The sequence below is a fragment of the Phalacrocorax carbo genome, chromosome 7 (genome assembly GCF_963921805.1).
Source record: "Phalacrocorax carbo chromosome 7, bPhaCar2.1, whole genome shotgun sequence".
Lineage (NCBI taxonomy): Eukaryota > Metazoa > Chordata > Aves > Suliformes > Phalacrocoracidae > Phalacrocorax > Phalacrocorax carbo.
This window is the reverse complement of record NC_087519.1, coordinates 49,892,690-49,908,578: the sequence shown is the minus strand read 5'-3', so window position 1 is coordinate 49,908,578 and position 15,889 is coordinate 49,892,690. Positions and strand designations below refer to the sequence as shown.

General features: G+C 44.3%; 1 protein-coding gene and 1 long non-coding RNA gene across 4 annotated transcripts in view; one reads left to right on the top strand and one right to left on the bottom strand.

The window, feature by feature from the left end:
* Nucleotides 1-4,741: 4,741 nt before the first annotated feature.
* Nucleotides 4,742-13,295, bottom strand: LOC135314407 (uncharacterized). Of its 2 annotated transcripts, XR_010373913.1 has the most exons (4): nucleotides 13,146-13,295; nucleotides 12,381-12,568; nucleotides 7,961-8,429; nucleotides 4,742-7,874 (listed from the first exon to the last, which is right to left on the bottom strand). It is a non-coding gene; the product is annotated as an uncharacterized LOC135314407 (long non-coding RNA). The 2 variants fall into 2 exon arrangements; XR_010373912.1 differs by having other exon boundaries at nucleotides 7,961-12,568.
* Nucleotides 13,296-13,327: 32 nt separating this feature from the next.
* GOLIM4 (golgi integral membrane protein 4) overlaps nucleotides 13,328-15,889 on the top strand; it is a 34,602-nt gene continuing 32,040 nt past the window's right edge. For both annotated transcript variants that reach the window (XM_064457941.1, XM_009514939.2), the window contains exon 1: nucleotides 13,328-14,213. In XM_064457941.1, the coding sequence (XP_064314011.1) occupies nucleotides 14,027-14,213 (187 nt within the window). In that variant the 5' untranslated portion in view covers nucleotides 13,328-14,026. The remainder of the gene's footprint in view (nucleotides 14,214-15,889) is intronic.

Genomic DNA, 15,889 nt, shown 5'->3' with positions numbered 1-15,889 from the left:
TCAGTTTGCCTGTTTGCCTCTTCTTTTGTCTCCCCCATCATCCTCTTCGCTTGTATCAGCATTATTGGCCTTTACCAAATGGGCCCTAGTGGTGGAGATACACTAGTTTAAAGCTCCTTTTACGGCACATTTAGCACATCCAAAATGAAGTGGTCATACCCTGTATTTTGCAATCCCTTATCCAATTTCGGTTCAACATCAGGGTCCTGATCTCAGGGGTCAATATGGCCTCAAAGTAAAGTCTGCATAAACTTCAAAACAGAAGGTATTTATAAGATATTAGGCAGAGAAGCAATATAACCAAAGTACATTAAAACCCCATTTTTTCCACTCTCAATCTTTAGGTGTAAAGGAAAAGAACTTAAATTGGCAGAAGCACATTCCTAATTTGGTTGTTTCAGTAAAAGCAGCTTAATATTTGATGTGAGAAACTTTCCCTAAACTGGAGATTTACAGTATGATCCCCATCTGGCTTGGGATGACATCAAGACTTTTCAACATCAAATCCAAACCAGTCAGAAGTTGAGCGGGTAGGATATTAACCTTGTGTGCAGAAGCCATGGTTGAATCCTCCCTTCCCCTGATTAAAGATGACTGTTACCTCCATCTGCCATCTCTCAGGTCAGTTCTGTCTGTACACTGCCTTGCTGAGGACTCTGACAAGCCTTATCCCTCCAACTCAGAAAAAAGCTTTGACAAATAGGGTGTTCTTTTTTCACGTAGGAGATTTTATGTTAAAAGCAGCTCAGATAACAAAGGCCTGACTATTTGTGACTGAGAGTAGAGGCTCATTTACTTTGCTGTTTTTAAAGGCAGGATCCCAGTCAATGTTTCTTGTAGTCAAGGAGAATTTGAGTTCAAAGGAATTTAAACTGTGTCCCAACAAAGCACCGTGGCACGGAAACAGGATAGAAAGCTTGGATGCATGTTCTGGACCTGTTTCATAAATAGAGGGTTTGGGGCCCATGCAGTACTAAAAAGATTTCCAGTGATTTCAAGACCTACAACCAGATCTCTTGGGTGAAGTTTCCTGTTATATAGGACTGCTATACATATGCTTAATTACACAATTTCCTTTGTAAATGAAAAAAAACCCACCCCAACTATTATCATTAGCTTGTGGCTTCGCAGCCTTGGCAGAATACCTGGGTAAGCACCAACCAGCTGGAACACACTCTGCAGTTTTTACATACTTGCACAGAGAAGTTGTAACTAGCGGTGGCAGCTTTGGCACCTTGACTATTGTTTATTATTGCCGGAAGAAATCCTGTACTAACTAAAAATATTGGGCATGTGCCACTTACAGGTTTATCATCAGAGGATACTCTACGTGTGCCTTTTAGAAGGGAAATGATATCTATGTGCTTGCTTCTTTGCTGCGTCTCATTAACTGAGCTCCTTTTCTTGCATGTCTTCCATTTTCTTCATGTGCTAAATCAGAAGCACCAACACTTTTCCGCTGCCTACACCACGGAAGGAGTTTACTGAACTGTGTTAATCGATTACTGTGAGAAAGAGGGCGCTGGCACTTCGGGAAAGAAGGGATGTTAAGGTTAGGCGAACGCAATGCAAGAGACAAGCTCCTCTGACCCTGTGGCAGCAGAAGGGGAGAGAGAGGTACTTTTGGGGCAATGAGAACTTAATACATGGCGCAGAGTGAGAAAACCTGTAACGGCCATAAAAGCAACTTGTCTATTAGAACCAGGAAATGTTCGTGTTCCGAGTTAGCTTGTGAAGCAACTTCTTCTAGGTTTTCTCTGAGGATCTAAACTAAGAAGCCAGAGTCGGAGGCGTGTTTAGGGCAGCCTAGTCTCTCTCTGCAGCAAGGTGTGTCTGTGTGCCCAGCTGCGCTTTGGTCCCCCGACAGCACCCAGCGCAACAACCTGGTGGATGCTGTAGCTCCCACACATGCAGGTGCAGGTCTCCCAGAGCACTCTACCATCCCATGAAGTTTATAGGATGGTATTCACCAGGCAGGAACCTTGTGGGAGCACCAGCTTGCCTGAGAAGGCAGTTAATATGCCAAATATCAAGTTTAAACTAAATTCTGCTCTTCTGGGACAAATGTTTTCCCCAAGTGAGATTATCGAGAGTCATCCAGCCTCTGCAAAACTTGAAGGTTTCGGCTGCGTGTTGCGTCACACACAAATGAGCTAACGTGACATATCTGTGTGGTTTTTAAGTGAATTGTAGAAAGTACTTTGCTAGCAGCGTGAAGCTAAAGTCAGGGTTTTAGCTGTTCCCTTCACATCGGGAAAGGAACCTGTTTTGAAGCAAAATATCCTAGATATCATAATTCCCACTCAAAGAATGGAAATTTATTTTCCATTTTTAAAAATTCACTTTGTTTCAGACAAGGCCATGTCCTTTGATATTTATAGAGAAATATGGGCATATTTGGATATAAGTGATGTGTCCAAAGAGGATGGGTAATCCTGACTGACCCTGAGGCTTCACGTCTTCAGAAAAATCATATAAAACGTACTTCTTGAACTAGCGTCAAAATTTGCACTGAAACACATGAACAGAGCCCTAAAATATAGTGTACCTGAGAAAAAACCCCACATATTCAGAAAGTTCAGTAAGCCCATTTTGAAACCTAAGATGTCTCCAAATACCATTGTGATAAATGCAGTAAAAATTTCAGGTTTTTAAGAAGAACAAATCGAAGTGGAGTATGAAACTTATGGTGCGATCTAGTCTATGGTTACTGTAATCTATTAACTAAACTTCATCTGTGTGTCCCAAAACAGAGACAACCTTCTTTCCTCTAGATACCTTGCGAAAGTGAAAAAGTGAGAGTCTGACCTCAAAAGCTCTTTGACCCTGTAACAGTAGATCAAGTGTATTTTAATTAGAAAAAGATTCAGACTGCAGAATACAGGTCTGGCTCTGGACCTAAACTGCTCCAAAATGCAGCCTGGCTGAGATATTTCAGCTGGGGCCTCTTACTTTCACTGTGGAAATAAAGATGAAAAAATTCTCCACTGTAACATTGGTGTGAATCCAAATTGACAATAAAATCACTAGAGTGCCTTGGGATTTACTCTAACAGGAAGTTTTATCCTGCGTATCAGCATTAGTCATGCATTAGGTTATAAGTCAAGTCAAAACAAAGTAATCGCATATTGAATTGTGAAGACAAATGAAAGTAAAAGTGAAATCTTGAGTATACTATATTCAATAATCAGGTGTTGACTTTAATAGAACCAGTATGTCGCCCAGAAAACTGTCTGCAGGATTTCAAGTCTTTGTTTCATAGACATAATAGGCATTACATTGTATGCTCCTCTTCTGAGAAGCGAGGACCTGAAGTAAATACATATGCATGCTTGATTTGCTTAGGAATTGCACTTTTAATCACTATTTTTAAGGGTAGGAGATCAGGTCTTCTTTTACCTAACTGTAATCTTTGGATTTGGACATTTCTGCTATCTGAAACGGGAGAAAAACCTCAGCTTCCCAGCAGCAGGTTTGTTCTACAGTTACTATAAGAACTCAAATGCCATGTTGCTTTCTGGCAGCAGCTGTCTCCATTCTTTGAGGCACTTTATAGATAAAACAAGTTAATTTTAAGCAACCAGGAAGTTTACCTGAGTCACTGTAGACAGCTCACCATAATAAAATATTATTTTACCAAAATTTGGCAAATTCATTCTCCTCAATGCTGGTATTTGAATGCTAAAATATCCAACAATGTGTTTTGATTTCAAATTGTTTTAGTTATTTTAGCCCTTGGAATAACACAGCTCTACTCCAGAGGTACTTTAGTCTTCCTTACTGCCTCTGCCAAATTTCTGTTTTCTGTTTTCCATTTGCTTAGTGCTCTCATCATGAGCAAAATGTCTGTGTCACTTCCCCCCTCTATGTTCAGGATTTTTCTTGAATCATGTAATGTAAGAAGAAAAGCCAAAAGAAGAACGCAAGCTCTTTACGGATGTTATTTTTAAATACAGGAACTTCTGCGGGGCTGTTTGAACAGGAGATTCCTTTTGAAGAGTAGATAATAAACAACATGATAGAATTAGCATGCTTGTACAACTAGTCTTACAAAATCTCATGTCCCAGCCCTCTTGCAGGTCAGCATAAGTAAGACTCCAAAAAGCACAAAATATCCAAAGAGAAACAACAGAGAATCAGGTTCCCAAGCGTACCTGATGCTGTGGGGATTTGGGATATTTGCTGAAACACGTGGACTGTCACCAGTGATCGGGGTCACTGGGTTGCTGGTATCTCTTCTCCCTCCCCATCTACTCCTCAAGAATTGGCCTGACTTGTGGTAAATACAACTTTGATTCCAACAGACGCAAGGCGAACTGCCCCATGAATCAAACCCTCCTCTTTTCACATCAAGGGCTGAATAGGTGGGGAGGAAGCGGGAGCCCCTTCGAGCCTGGAGATGAGAGAGGCAAAGGAGTCCCAGGGGCGGCATAGAGACAGGGAGCTCGGCCCATTCCTACATGTTCTTCCTAAGCACTATGTGAATTGTTACCCACTTTTAAATCACAGGGCACCTTCCTGAGGGACCATCAGTTCCTCAGTCTGCTGGCAGTCACATACTGTAGTTCTGAACCCCCACCTGGGGACAAGGTTATCTTACATTTAAAGTAGAATGAGTGGAAAATAGCAAGAATATGCTCACAGGATATTAGGATATTCTACTATGAAATGGCAAGAGAAATCCAGGTAAGAAAAACACTATTTTGGGGTTTCTGCCAGGGTACAAATATATTACAGCTAAGAAGTTTTGTAGCATTAAACGGTGCCGTAGTACCAGGCAGCGTGGTGGGGTGTGGCAATGACTGCTCTAGCAACGTCATTCCACTTCAGGGAGTGTGATCAGGAGTAAAACCACCGATGCTGCTTAATACCTTAATCCTGTTCACAGTCCTGGTTTACTACCAGTTTTGTTATTTTTGCATAAACAAATAGTTCCAACAGAAGCTGATCTTTGAAAATCTTGTGTTTTGTAGTTTACTATGAAAAGTCATGGTAGCTTTTCCTGTGCTTCCAATATTTATAAAGTATTTTGCCATGTTACTAGACGCTAGCTGATGCCACATTTCAGCCTTTCCCTTATGGCTCGCTCTCCTCTCTCCAGCCACCAATTCGCATGAAACTTTCAGGAGTGCAATATCTGAGATTGCTGCCTTCTGCTAAGTCTGCTTGAATCAGCAAATGAATTGTAAGGCTTTAAATCGAACAACACACAAACACGACACCCTTGGCTGACTACAGCATCATTTCCTAAGCAAACCAAATAAATTTTTTAAAAAAATCAAACAAAAAAGTCTTGCGCTGAGCTGGACGTCATGCCTCTTAGAGACTATTCATCGTCATGGCCAGGACACAAGAATGTCTGATAACATAGACGAGTAGGTTTTACTCTCAAGGCTCATTATTTATTATGCAGTATTCCATATCAAGTTTCTTAATAGCAGCCATAGCACTTCTTTATTCACAGTGTAAATGTGCTGTGTAAATGCCCGTAAAACTTTATGAGCTCCACTGCCTCACAGCACTTACAGTTCAGGTATGATTAATAAATCACGCATGTGCACACTGTTTCATATCTCTCCCAAACCTTTCAGAGCAATCCTCCTGTTAGTTTGTGTGGTATCACTGGCAAAGAGCTCTTCTGCACTAACTGAGCAGTGGTGTTAGGGGTTTATTTGTTAGCTAACTCTAAAAGACACGAGTCCCCTTGTAACAGAGCTGTATCAGCAATTTAATTAACTTTACTTTTTCACCCACACATGGTCCACCAGCTGTTGCCTTCATCTCACACACTCCCTGCCTCGCTTATTGATGCTGCTGAGCACCCATACCCTCATCAATGATTGCTTTATTTCATGGCCTGACCTCTGTGAGACTTCTTGAGGGTGTAAAGCAGCAGCCTGGTTCTACGCAGTCTTCTGGAGAACTCCCACTAGATGGCACCGACTATCTGACATTCTCCTCCCCACCCTGCATATGAATTTCCTTTGCATTGCTCCAGGTCTTCTCTCTCTCTCTGCAGCATTTCCAAACACTGAGCTCATCGGTTTTAATAACAGCAAAAAACAAACAGCTCCTGGGATCTTTTTTCCTGTCCTTACAGTGCTGCACGGATCCAAGCCAAAAGACAAGCTATGCTTTTTCACAGACAAAAAGACGGATTTCCAATGTCATTTCTACAGCTAGTTCAAGAACCTTACTGGTATAGCCATTAATTACTTCTTTCAGGACCGTCTTCATACAACAAGTCCGTAGTGGTTCTTTATTCGCTTACACGTGCATGCATAATAAACCTAATCTCTGCAAGAACACCCGTTATCCCAGACAGACTGACGAGCTGGACAAACAGGGAAAGCTGTGAAGAAAACTGATGTGGCAGTGACTGAGAGCTGCAAGCAGTCATTTATCTCCTAGTAAATGGGAGGAGGGGGAGAGAGTCCTACACAAAACCTTTTGAGGGAACTCAAACAGAAACTGAATCAGGCAAAACGTGGCTCAATGAGGTTTTGGTAGCAAACAAAAAATAGTAATTCTCTCAACAGGAAGTAGTCAGGAGTAATTCCTCACCAATAGGACTGAAGCAATTTTGGGTATCTCAGTCATAAAATAATCACAGTGCACAAAGAAGAAAGATTTAAAACAGCGTAAGAGCTGTACTTGTGTCAGTGAAATGGAGAAAAGCTTTGCAGACCTGGGGACAGGGATCATCACATCTGTTAAGGTGTCCAGTCATGTGCATTGAGCCATGGGAACACCAGGACCACGTTAATCCTACAGCAGCTCACATGGTAAAGAAGAATTCCACTCAAATTTGTCAAGGTATTTGAGCTACCGGTAAGACAAATACTTGCACAAAAAGTAAACGCTAACCAAAAAAACAACCAAACCACACCCCACACCCCCAAAATGAAGTCCTAAAGACTAGGGAAAAAAATTGGGGAAATCGCAGGATTTTCTGAAACACAACGAATGATAGGGTTTTCACTTAAATTAAGGACTGCTTTTCTTTAGCAAGAGCTCAGTGACTTCCCAGATAGCCTTTTACAAATTGAGGCCTAGGCACTGCAAACAAGTACGTATGTATTTAAATGCAACCACTCCTACCAAGTTCAACAGTGACACCTGAAACACAAAATGTTGCAAATCTTTCAGAAGAGCTTATGATTTTTCTGACAGGTCTTTCTCCAATTCAGCTGTTTTCTCCACTCCTCTCTACTCTTCTATGTTCCCAAATAAATCTGTAAAGTTCCTTGGACTGGAACTAATTTTATTTTGTAATGTAACAGTAAAGCACTTCCAAGACTAACAATTAGGACAGATAGTCATGCTTTGTGAGAGAAGGTTGCACGCATTTTCCTGGTGTCTAAGAGCAGCATAAAAGCTAGAAGTAAATAACTAAAATTAAAATAAAATTACAATCCAGGGATAACCCTGTAACTGGAAAAACAGTTTCTGTTTGAGTCTGGCAAGCCATGATAATATCACTAATGGAGATGGCAGCCCCATGAAGACAAAAATGATTGTCAGTATGGCTGTTAAATTCCTGAGTTCATTTGAATCTCGTTTAAGTTCTTTATCTACATTTCTTCAGATTTTATACATAAATTCCTGAGTGCTTGTTTTCTCTCCTCGAATTAACTTTACAAAGTAAATGGTTCTTTCCAGATTCTGCTTAAAAGACTCTACTTCAGATCCCTAAAAATCACAGAGATATCACAGATGTAAGTATCAATGAAATGTACACTAGCTCATCAGTCACTGCCTTATCTTACAGTGCAATGATAATGGAAACAATTGTGGAGATGAAATTTCTCTTTCCTGGAGGGCCAGACAGTTTTACAGCTGTAGGATATCAGACCCTGGCTTTTATTCAGGTGCTGGAAAACAAAAAGACTGTGAAAAAATAGACAAGTCCGACAAGACTGGAAAAAGCTGGGGATGGAACAATTCAAAATTCACTGACCTATTTACTTCTCCATCTGCCATGGCCTCCAGTCTGGACAGCCCAATGGGAAATGCACCAGGAAAATGTAATCACTGGGGATTATTCTATGTATCCGAAAAAACGTCTGCAGTCAGCGCTCCCAAGTTCAACATTTTCCTCTAACTCATAAAATACGGAATGCAACTGCTATCTTTTGAAATGGCAAAATGAGGAAACCCACTTCCCTCTGAGAATATTTCAGCTAGGACACAGGATTCCCCAACACTCTGCTGCGCAGAAAAAACACCAGGCTCCTGTGTCTGAAGTGGTCTCTTTATATTTGCACGGTGCTCCTCCAGGAGTTGGATTTTTTCCCTTTTCCCTCCTCACTGGGGGCACAGCCCCGCGTCTTTTACATGTAGTTGCTCATACTACAAAACACATCCACCTGCACGGGGCAGGCTGAGCATTACTGTCATTTGCATTTCACTTAGTGGTTCAGATTGATCTGTAGTATAAACAAAACACACAGAAGCAAAATACACACAGATCCCTGTCTTCGAGCACTTCTGTTCTACGCAAATAACATGCTGTTAGGTGAGTGCCTAAGGGCTCTAAGAGCCAGCCCCTTAATTGTACGAGTATTCATATTATCACTAGCACTCAAACATTTTTATTCTTCTGGTTTTTGTAAAACATGAGCCCTGAGGAACACAGAGGCTTCCAAATGAAAGTTTCTTATAAGGTGGATCATCTGACCATTGTTTAAAGTTAATTCATTTTTTAACACGGTATTTAAATGATTTGGGATCCTAGTACTGGTTTTAAGTGTTTACTACCTGTTTGTATGGTAGCTGTCACGTTAAGAACTATGGAGCATGTAACGCTATGAGGACTTTTTTTCTGGGGATTGCAGCAAAGGCTGCAGTCAAATTCCAGTGTTTCTTAGGAGCTGTTCTGCCTTGAGAGGCAACTAATAGCTCCGACACAGGATACACTGGAGTACTGGCCCTTGAAGTTCATCTGTGGTGACTGTATGGCAATGATGTAAAGTCATATATGGCAATTCCAAGTGCGCCCCATCTGTGTCACACGTAGAGTGAATTTGTAGTTCCGGGCATACATAGTTCCATTACTTCCTCATACTATTAAAAGAACTGTACTTTTTAATGCATCTGCTTGCCTGCATTAATGATTTAAAAAGGATAATGTTTTGGAGTCAGTAAAATGACACGACTGTTTAAGCCAGGAAGCACCAGAAACAAAATCATAGAATCACAGAATCATTAAGGTTGGAAAAGACCTCTAGGATCATCAAGTCCAACCATCAACCCAACACCCCCAGGCCTCCTAAACCACGTCCCCAAGTGCCACGTCTACACGTTTTTTGAACCCCTCCAGGGATGGTGACTCCCCCACCTCTCTGGGCAGCCTGTGCCAGGGCCTGACCACTCTGTCAGTGAAGACATTTTTCCTAATATCCAAACTAAACCTCCCCTGAAGCAAATTGAGGCCATTTCCTCTCATCCTAACAGAGATATTCAAAGTCAGACCATAGCCTCCTTGCTCATCTCCACTAGTAACCACATTTTTGCATCTCAGTATGGAATGATGTTTAAAGTATTCTATGTACCTACACAGAATTTTCCTACCAGTCCTACCATGAATGCTGAGTCATTCAGAAAAGTGTATCTTTATATGCATCCATGAGGTGGAAGGCAGCCATCATCTACTGTTCTACAGCCAGAACCGGGGCACCAGAAAACAAATATCCAAGCTGCGTTAACTTTGAGTGTCCAGCTTGGGACACCTTATGCCTGTTTTTTATTTTTCAGAATATTAAGTAGCGTAGAACTTTCTATGTTAAAACACAGCCCTCCTTGTCCTCACCTCAAATTAGGACACCAGCAAACAGAGTTCAACTGATTACTTCAGCTGGACACTCAGGGAGACGCAACTGATAGGTCAGCTATAAAAAGCCTGACTTCCCCTAATGTCACAAACCATGACCTCAGGCAAGGATAAATTCAGTTTTCCCAGGGAGCATTCACCTCTTCAAGACCAACTTTTCTATTCCTTCAGTTCCTGACCACTAATAAATGACACCGAGTGTTAAAACAATCTTTGTACGCATTAGTAAGCTTCAGTCGCTGGACAGAAAGGTCATTCTTGCCTAAACATCTGCAGTTGGAATGTATTTTGTAGCTGGAGAGGTAATAACATATGCCTTGCCAGTACATTCCTTAGCTTCTGGCAACCAAATGAATGGGCTGTGACTTGTATGGGACAACCTTCACTGTACATTTCCATCACTTCGGATCCCTGATCCATTGATTGGTAGGATTAAAAAAAAAAAATAAAAGACCTGTTGCCTGATCTATTTAACTGCTCTGTTTACTGGATCATTCTGGAAAAACTCAGAAGCTGTTCAGTGATAAATTTTATTAAAAACTGGTATCCCTAGCTACAAAACAATCAGGGAATCAGGCTTAGTAAAACTGACAGTGAAAAAAAATGAAAGAAAATACAAGAGAATTACATTAAGAGGAGGAAAACAAAGGAAACAAAAAGCTATGTAGTTCTGTCATGTCCAGACTTAATGAGGACTGGCTTCCCACATATTGTGGTCGATGGTGAGAACCCGTGTCCCAAAGAAATGGGGTATTTCTAACATCCCTCCCCTTAACAGGTTCTCTGTTATCCAACTGAGTCTGAGAACGTGTAGCCCTTCCTTCTCTTAGGGAGCTTATGAGGTTATACCTTATATATCTCTCCTTTAATTTCTCCAAACTTACAGGAACTCCATTTTGCTCAACATTTCTACAACCCGATTAAATTTGTTTGAAATTGGTCAATGCGTTGGCCAACTGCTTGTACTTACAAGGCACAAACTGACAGACGGTTTGATTGCACAAGCCTCATTTGCTTAGGAAATTAAGCTAAAGATGATAAATAGGTGTGTATAAATGCCAGCCCATGAATTCCCTGCCGCAGGCTCCGAGCATGCTTCCCATGGTATGACATGGCTCAGAAAGCACTTATGGCCCATCTTTTCTGATTATATCAGTAACTTATTCAGTGATTAGTCAAAGTAACATCACTCTCCTAGCAACTAATTTAATACTTTTTAATATATTACAGTCTGTTTTGGGTCCAAACCTTTCTATTTTAGGATTTCCAATTCAAATTTGCCTAATAGCTTCACATAATAATCCCTTGCTCCCAATAAATTCCTAATTTTAACTCTAATTGGTTTGCTCATGAAGAATCACGATTTACATGAGCTGAAGGAGATGTATCACTAGCTATTATTGAATATAAGTAATATTTGATTAAGCAAAAGGAGATACTCATTCGCTTTTTTCTCAGCATTTGTTAATGATATTGCCAATTTTTACAAGCAGATAAAGTACACTTACAACATAATCAATTAAATGTATTTGGAATAGGTATTCAATGATGATGTCAGTTCTGTGCCCTCTTAAATTTATGATGTCTATTCATCATAATGATAACCCGAAGCAACTACCATATTCAGATGAAGTTGCCAGTTAGCCAATTGCTCGCCAGTGCAAAGTGATCAAAACTAAAGGCGTAGACTGGTTCATGAAAGTTACGTAAGCAACAAGTGGAAACAGAAGTTAAATAATCTGAATAGCTGCAATACTGAAGGATAAATCACCTTCAGTGACTTCAAAGTCTCATTCTACTTAACTGAGCTCGGCCCGAGGAGCCTGGTAGTGCAAAATGCACAGGACATCTCTGAAGGAGTCTGGGAGAGGAAGGGGAGCGGGAGTTTGGGTGATACTAAGAAACCTACTGGGACTGCTCTAGGAAAGACATGGCTACTGTAAACCTGCATGAAGGTAAGTCAATTTGAGACCCTCATGGTGTTGAACAAAAGCTTTTCTATGTAACTTCAAGAACTTCATGAACTTCTTAAAGGCAAGGGAAAAGAATATGATTTTTTTTTTAAATTAAAGTATCACTATTTCAGAGTAATTACAATTTCTTCCTGGGTGTCTAACTCATAATTTTGAACACTCTGGTCCTCAAACAGAAAGCAAGGCATTCCGTTAACTTAAAAGACAACAAATACAAATTGGAAATACATTTTGTTAGCAGTCATACCAGCTTGTGGTACTGACTGCGATTAATTGCTTGTATATGTAGACTATTTGAATAACAAAATTTTAAGCCTCTTTGATGTAGTTTTTCTTTTAAGGCCAGAATAATGCCTGTGAAAACACAGATGAACAAGTTGGACGTATTTAGGAAAAATAACTTTGGAGTATGTCTTTGATTTTTTTGCTTATTATGACTTCTAGTTTAGCCTGAGTCTTGGCTGTTGGTTGGGGTTTTTTTTTCCTGTAATAAAATACCCTAGTAAAGAGAACTCTAGTTATACTAATTCTGAAATTACACTGATTAAGCATAAACGCCGTAAGACCTGTCTCACCTTTTTATGCATGACGGTGGCATTTGGGAGCACAGCGTTAGCACAGGCATACTCTGTGCTTGAACTAGGATTCACCAGCGCCCTGAGCGTGGCTCTTGGAGCAGGAAAGGGCAAAGGGCAGGCGAGGCCATGATGGACAGCACTGCTCGGGTGCGGCTGCCACCCCGAAACAGAGCACGGTCACCGACCTGTGAAAAAATAAATTAACCTGGTGAAGAGTGTAGGTTGATCAGGTGCTTGGTTATAAAAGCAGGATCTCTGGGGCTTTGCTGTATTAGTAGGACACACCTCAGCCCTCAGGAGCTGGGCATCCTGATGGCCCCCCTCAGGCCTGGTCTGGCTGCAGCTGCCCACCAACCGGGCCTTGTCCCTTGTCACCCCCATCCCTGTCCCTTGTCACCCCCTGTCGCTGTGCCATCACCCCCTGGCCTTGTCCCCTTTTCCCCCTCGGCCCTGTCCCCTGCCACCCCCGGGCCTTGTCCCCTGTGCCTGTCCTGTCACCCCTTGGCCCTGTCCCTTGTCACCCCGTGGCCTTGTCACCTGTCACCCCCTGACCCTGTCCCCTGTCCCCCGTCCCTGTCCCCTGTCACTCCTTGGCCTTGTCCCCTGTCCCCCCGTCCCCTGTCACCCCCTGACCCTGTCCTGTCACCCCTTGGCCTTGTCCCCTGTCCCCCCCGACCCTGTCCCCTGCCCGCCCCGTCCCTGCCCCCTGTCACCCCCTGCCATCGCGGCTGTGCCAGGCGGCTGCCACACGCCTCGTCCCACCCGGTGCCACACCGCCCCGCTGCCCCCTCAGGCAGGAGGCTCCCGCCGCCCCGGGCCGGGCGTGAGGAGAGGGGCGGGCGGCGGGAAGCGGAGCCCCCGGCGGGCCGGACGGACGCGGCGGGCACCCAATGCGCTCAGGCGCTGCCGCCCCGAAGGGAGGGGAGAGACGCCGCGGTTGGGCCCAATGAGGCCGCGCCCGGAGCGGGACTTCCTTCGGGGATCCCGCGGCGGGGAGCGGCGGCGGAGCGGGGCTGACACGTAAGTGCGGTGGCCGGGGGAAGTTTGCCTTTGTCCCTCTCAGGTGGCAGCGGCGGCGGAGCCACCGGCCGGGCGGGTCCCCGCGGCGGGGCCGGGCTGAAGGCGAGCAGGGAGCCGCCCCCGCTGCCCGCAGCCCCTCTCCCGCAGGCCGCACGCCGCTGCTCGCCCCTGCCGCGGGGACCCCAGGGGGCCGGGGCCGTCAGCCGGGGGCCTCCCGCCGCCGAGGGTCGGGCAGCGGCGGGCAGCCTCCTCCCGCCGCCGAGGGCCGGGCAGCGGCGGGCAGCCTCCCCCCGGCCCGCAGCATGCGGCCGGGGCGCCCGCCCGGCGCCGCGCAGAGTCCCGCCGGCTCCGCTCCGAGCCGCAGGGCCCGCTCGCAGGGAGAAGCCGCCCGGACCGTGGCGGCGGTGCCCAGGGGCTGAGGCGCTCGGCCGGCCCCTCCGTCCGTCCCTCCCTCCCTCTCCCTCCGTCCCTCCCTCCTCCTCCTCCTCCTCCTCCTCCTCCTCCTTCTCCTCCTCCCGGCGCGGGCCCGGGGCCTCCGATGTCGCCGCCTCGTCGTCCGCCGCCTCCAGCCGCCCGCCGCTAAGCCGTGAGGGGCAGGGGGCCCTCGGGACCCCGCCGGGGACATGGGCAACGGGATGTGCTCCCGAAAACAGAAGCGGATTTTCCAAACCCTCCTGCTCCTGACTGTGGTGTTCGGCTTCCTCTACGGGGCGATGCTCTACTACGAGCTGCAGGGCCAGCTGAGGAAGGCTGAGGCCACGGCGCTCAAGTACCAGCAGCACCAAGAGTCTCTCTCAGCTCAGTTACAAGGTACTTACCTCCTGCCACCCCTTCCTAAGGCTTGCAGAACACCCTCCTCCTCCTCCTCCTCCTCTGGGGAAGCCTGGGCTCCAGCTGCCCAACCTCTCACAAAGTTTTGCTCCTTATGTGCTGCCTCCCCTTCTCTCCCTCCAGCCCGTGGGGTTTTGCTGTCTAACCGTGGGTAGGATCCTAGCCCTGCTGAGGTCTGCCCGAGTTTTAGTCACGGACTCCAAAAGAGCTCTAATTCCCCCTCGCTTCCACACATTTTATAGTGTTACTCTTATTCCCAAAGGACTGCACATCACTTTGCAGTTCCTGGTATAAACGGAAAAGGCAGGCATACTGTTCTGGAACTTTTGCGTGCCACTGTGTTGTCTTAGCAATATTAATTTTATGCTGTTGAGAGAACATTCAGCTGCAAAAATGCAAGGCTGCAGTGCCTGGGCAGCATAAAGCTTAAATAGCTCCAGGAGGGAGAGGAGTATTCTAATAGAGCATTTTTTAAAAAGAGTAATTTGAAAGTAAAATTCAGCCGAGTTATTTGGATAAAGCTATTCTGTTACTTCTGGAATAACTTTGAATTTCTTGGCTCAAAGCTGCTGCATAAATACAAATCCTTGTGTATCTTCGTTTAAGGATGCACCAAATGTGGGCGTCCTGTACTTGAAGATGAAAAGATGCTGATGTCTGACATCTGCTTGTCCAGAAATTAGATGCAAAACAGCCGATAGATAGGTGAAGCATCAGTGCTCTAGGAAGTGCAAGACCTCAGCACCTCTCCAATTGTGAAGTGCAAGATTATCGGGTTGGCATAAGCAAAGTCAGAGCCAACTTTCAGAACTCCTCAGGGTTTTATTTCTCAAAACTGTGTAAAACAGGAATAAGAGTGGTCTGCTTTAGCAGCTGTAACAGTATTTAACTTCAGGGTGATCTTCAACCATACTTTTTACGGTGGAAGCATACATAAACGCACGCCTGGAAGCATATGGCTTTTATGCAGAGAGCGCAGAATTGGGCTTATGCTTTTAGATTCTTATAGTGATTTGTTACTTGAACAGGTTCGGCTACAATCTGAGGCCATCGGTACTTAGTATTTCAATTTCAGGCCATTTTCAGGTAATGCCGTGGAAAAAATCGACAGAAACCTTTATTTTAGTCAAGAAATGTTTGCAAGTGTTTGGCTGGGAGATGGGTATGTGGCAGATGGCTAAAGGGCTACTTTTGCTAGTCTGTATATTTGCCAACAGTATTTGAAGAGGACACAGGAACATCTTGTTCTCAAGCTAAAATTCAACAAGTTAGCTTTTTCTGTTGCTCTGGCTACACCAAAGAGAAGCATGCAACAAACTTTATCCTAACACAGAGGAGAGATTCTCTTGATCCGATATATTGAGTCTGGACTGTTAATTTAAACTTTCAATGGTGAAACGTTATTTTGAGTAGCCATCATCCAAGCAAGTTCCTGGAAGCAGCAGGCGACTAGTTAGGTGATAAATGCAGTGGCAATGCTGCATTTTATAGAAGCGTTTTCTTGCTTGTTCCAGTGTATCAATGACAAATGTAAAATAATGGACGAGAATCTGAAAACAATAATACCTTTGATTATCAATGCAATAAATTCACATGGCTGAGGGACCTGTGGCAATGTATCGAGCCTATTAAGCAGGAGATCTTATCTGTACCTA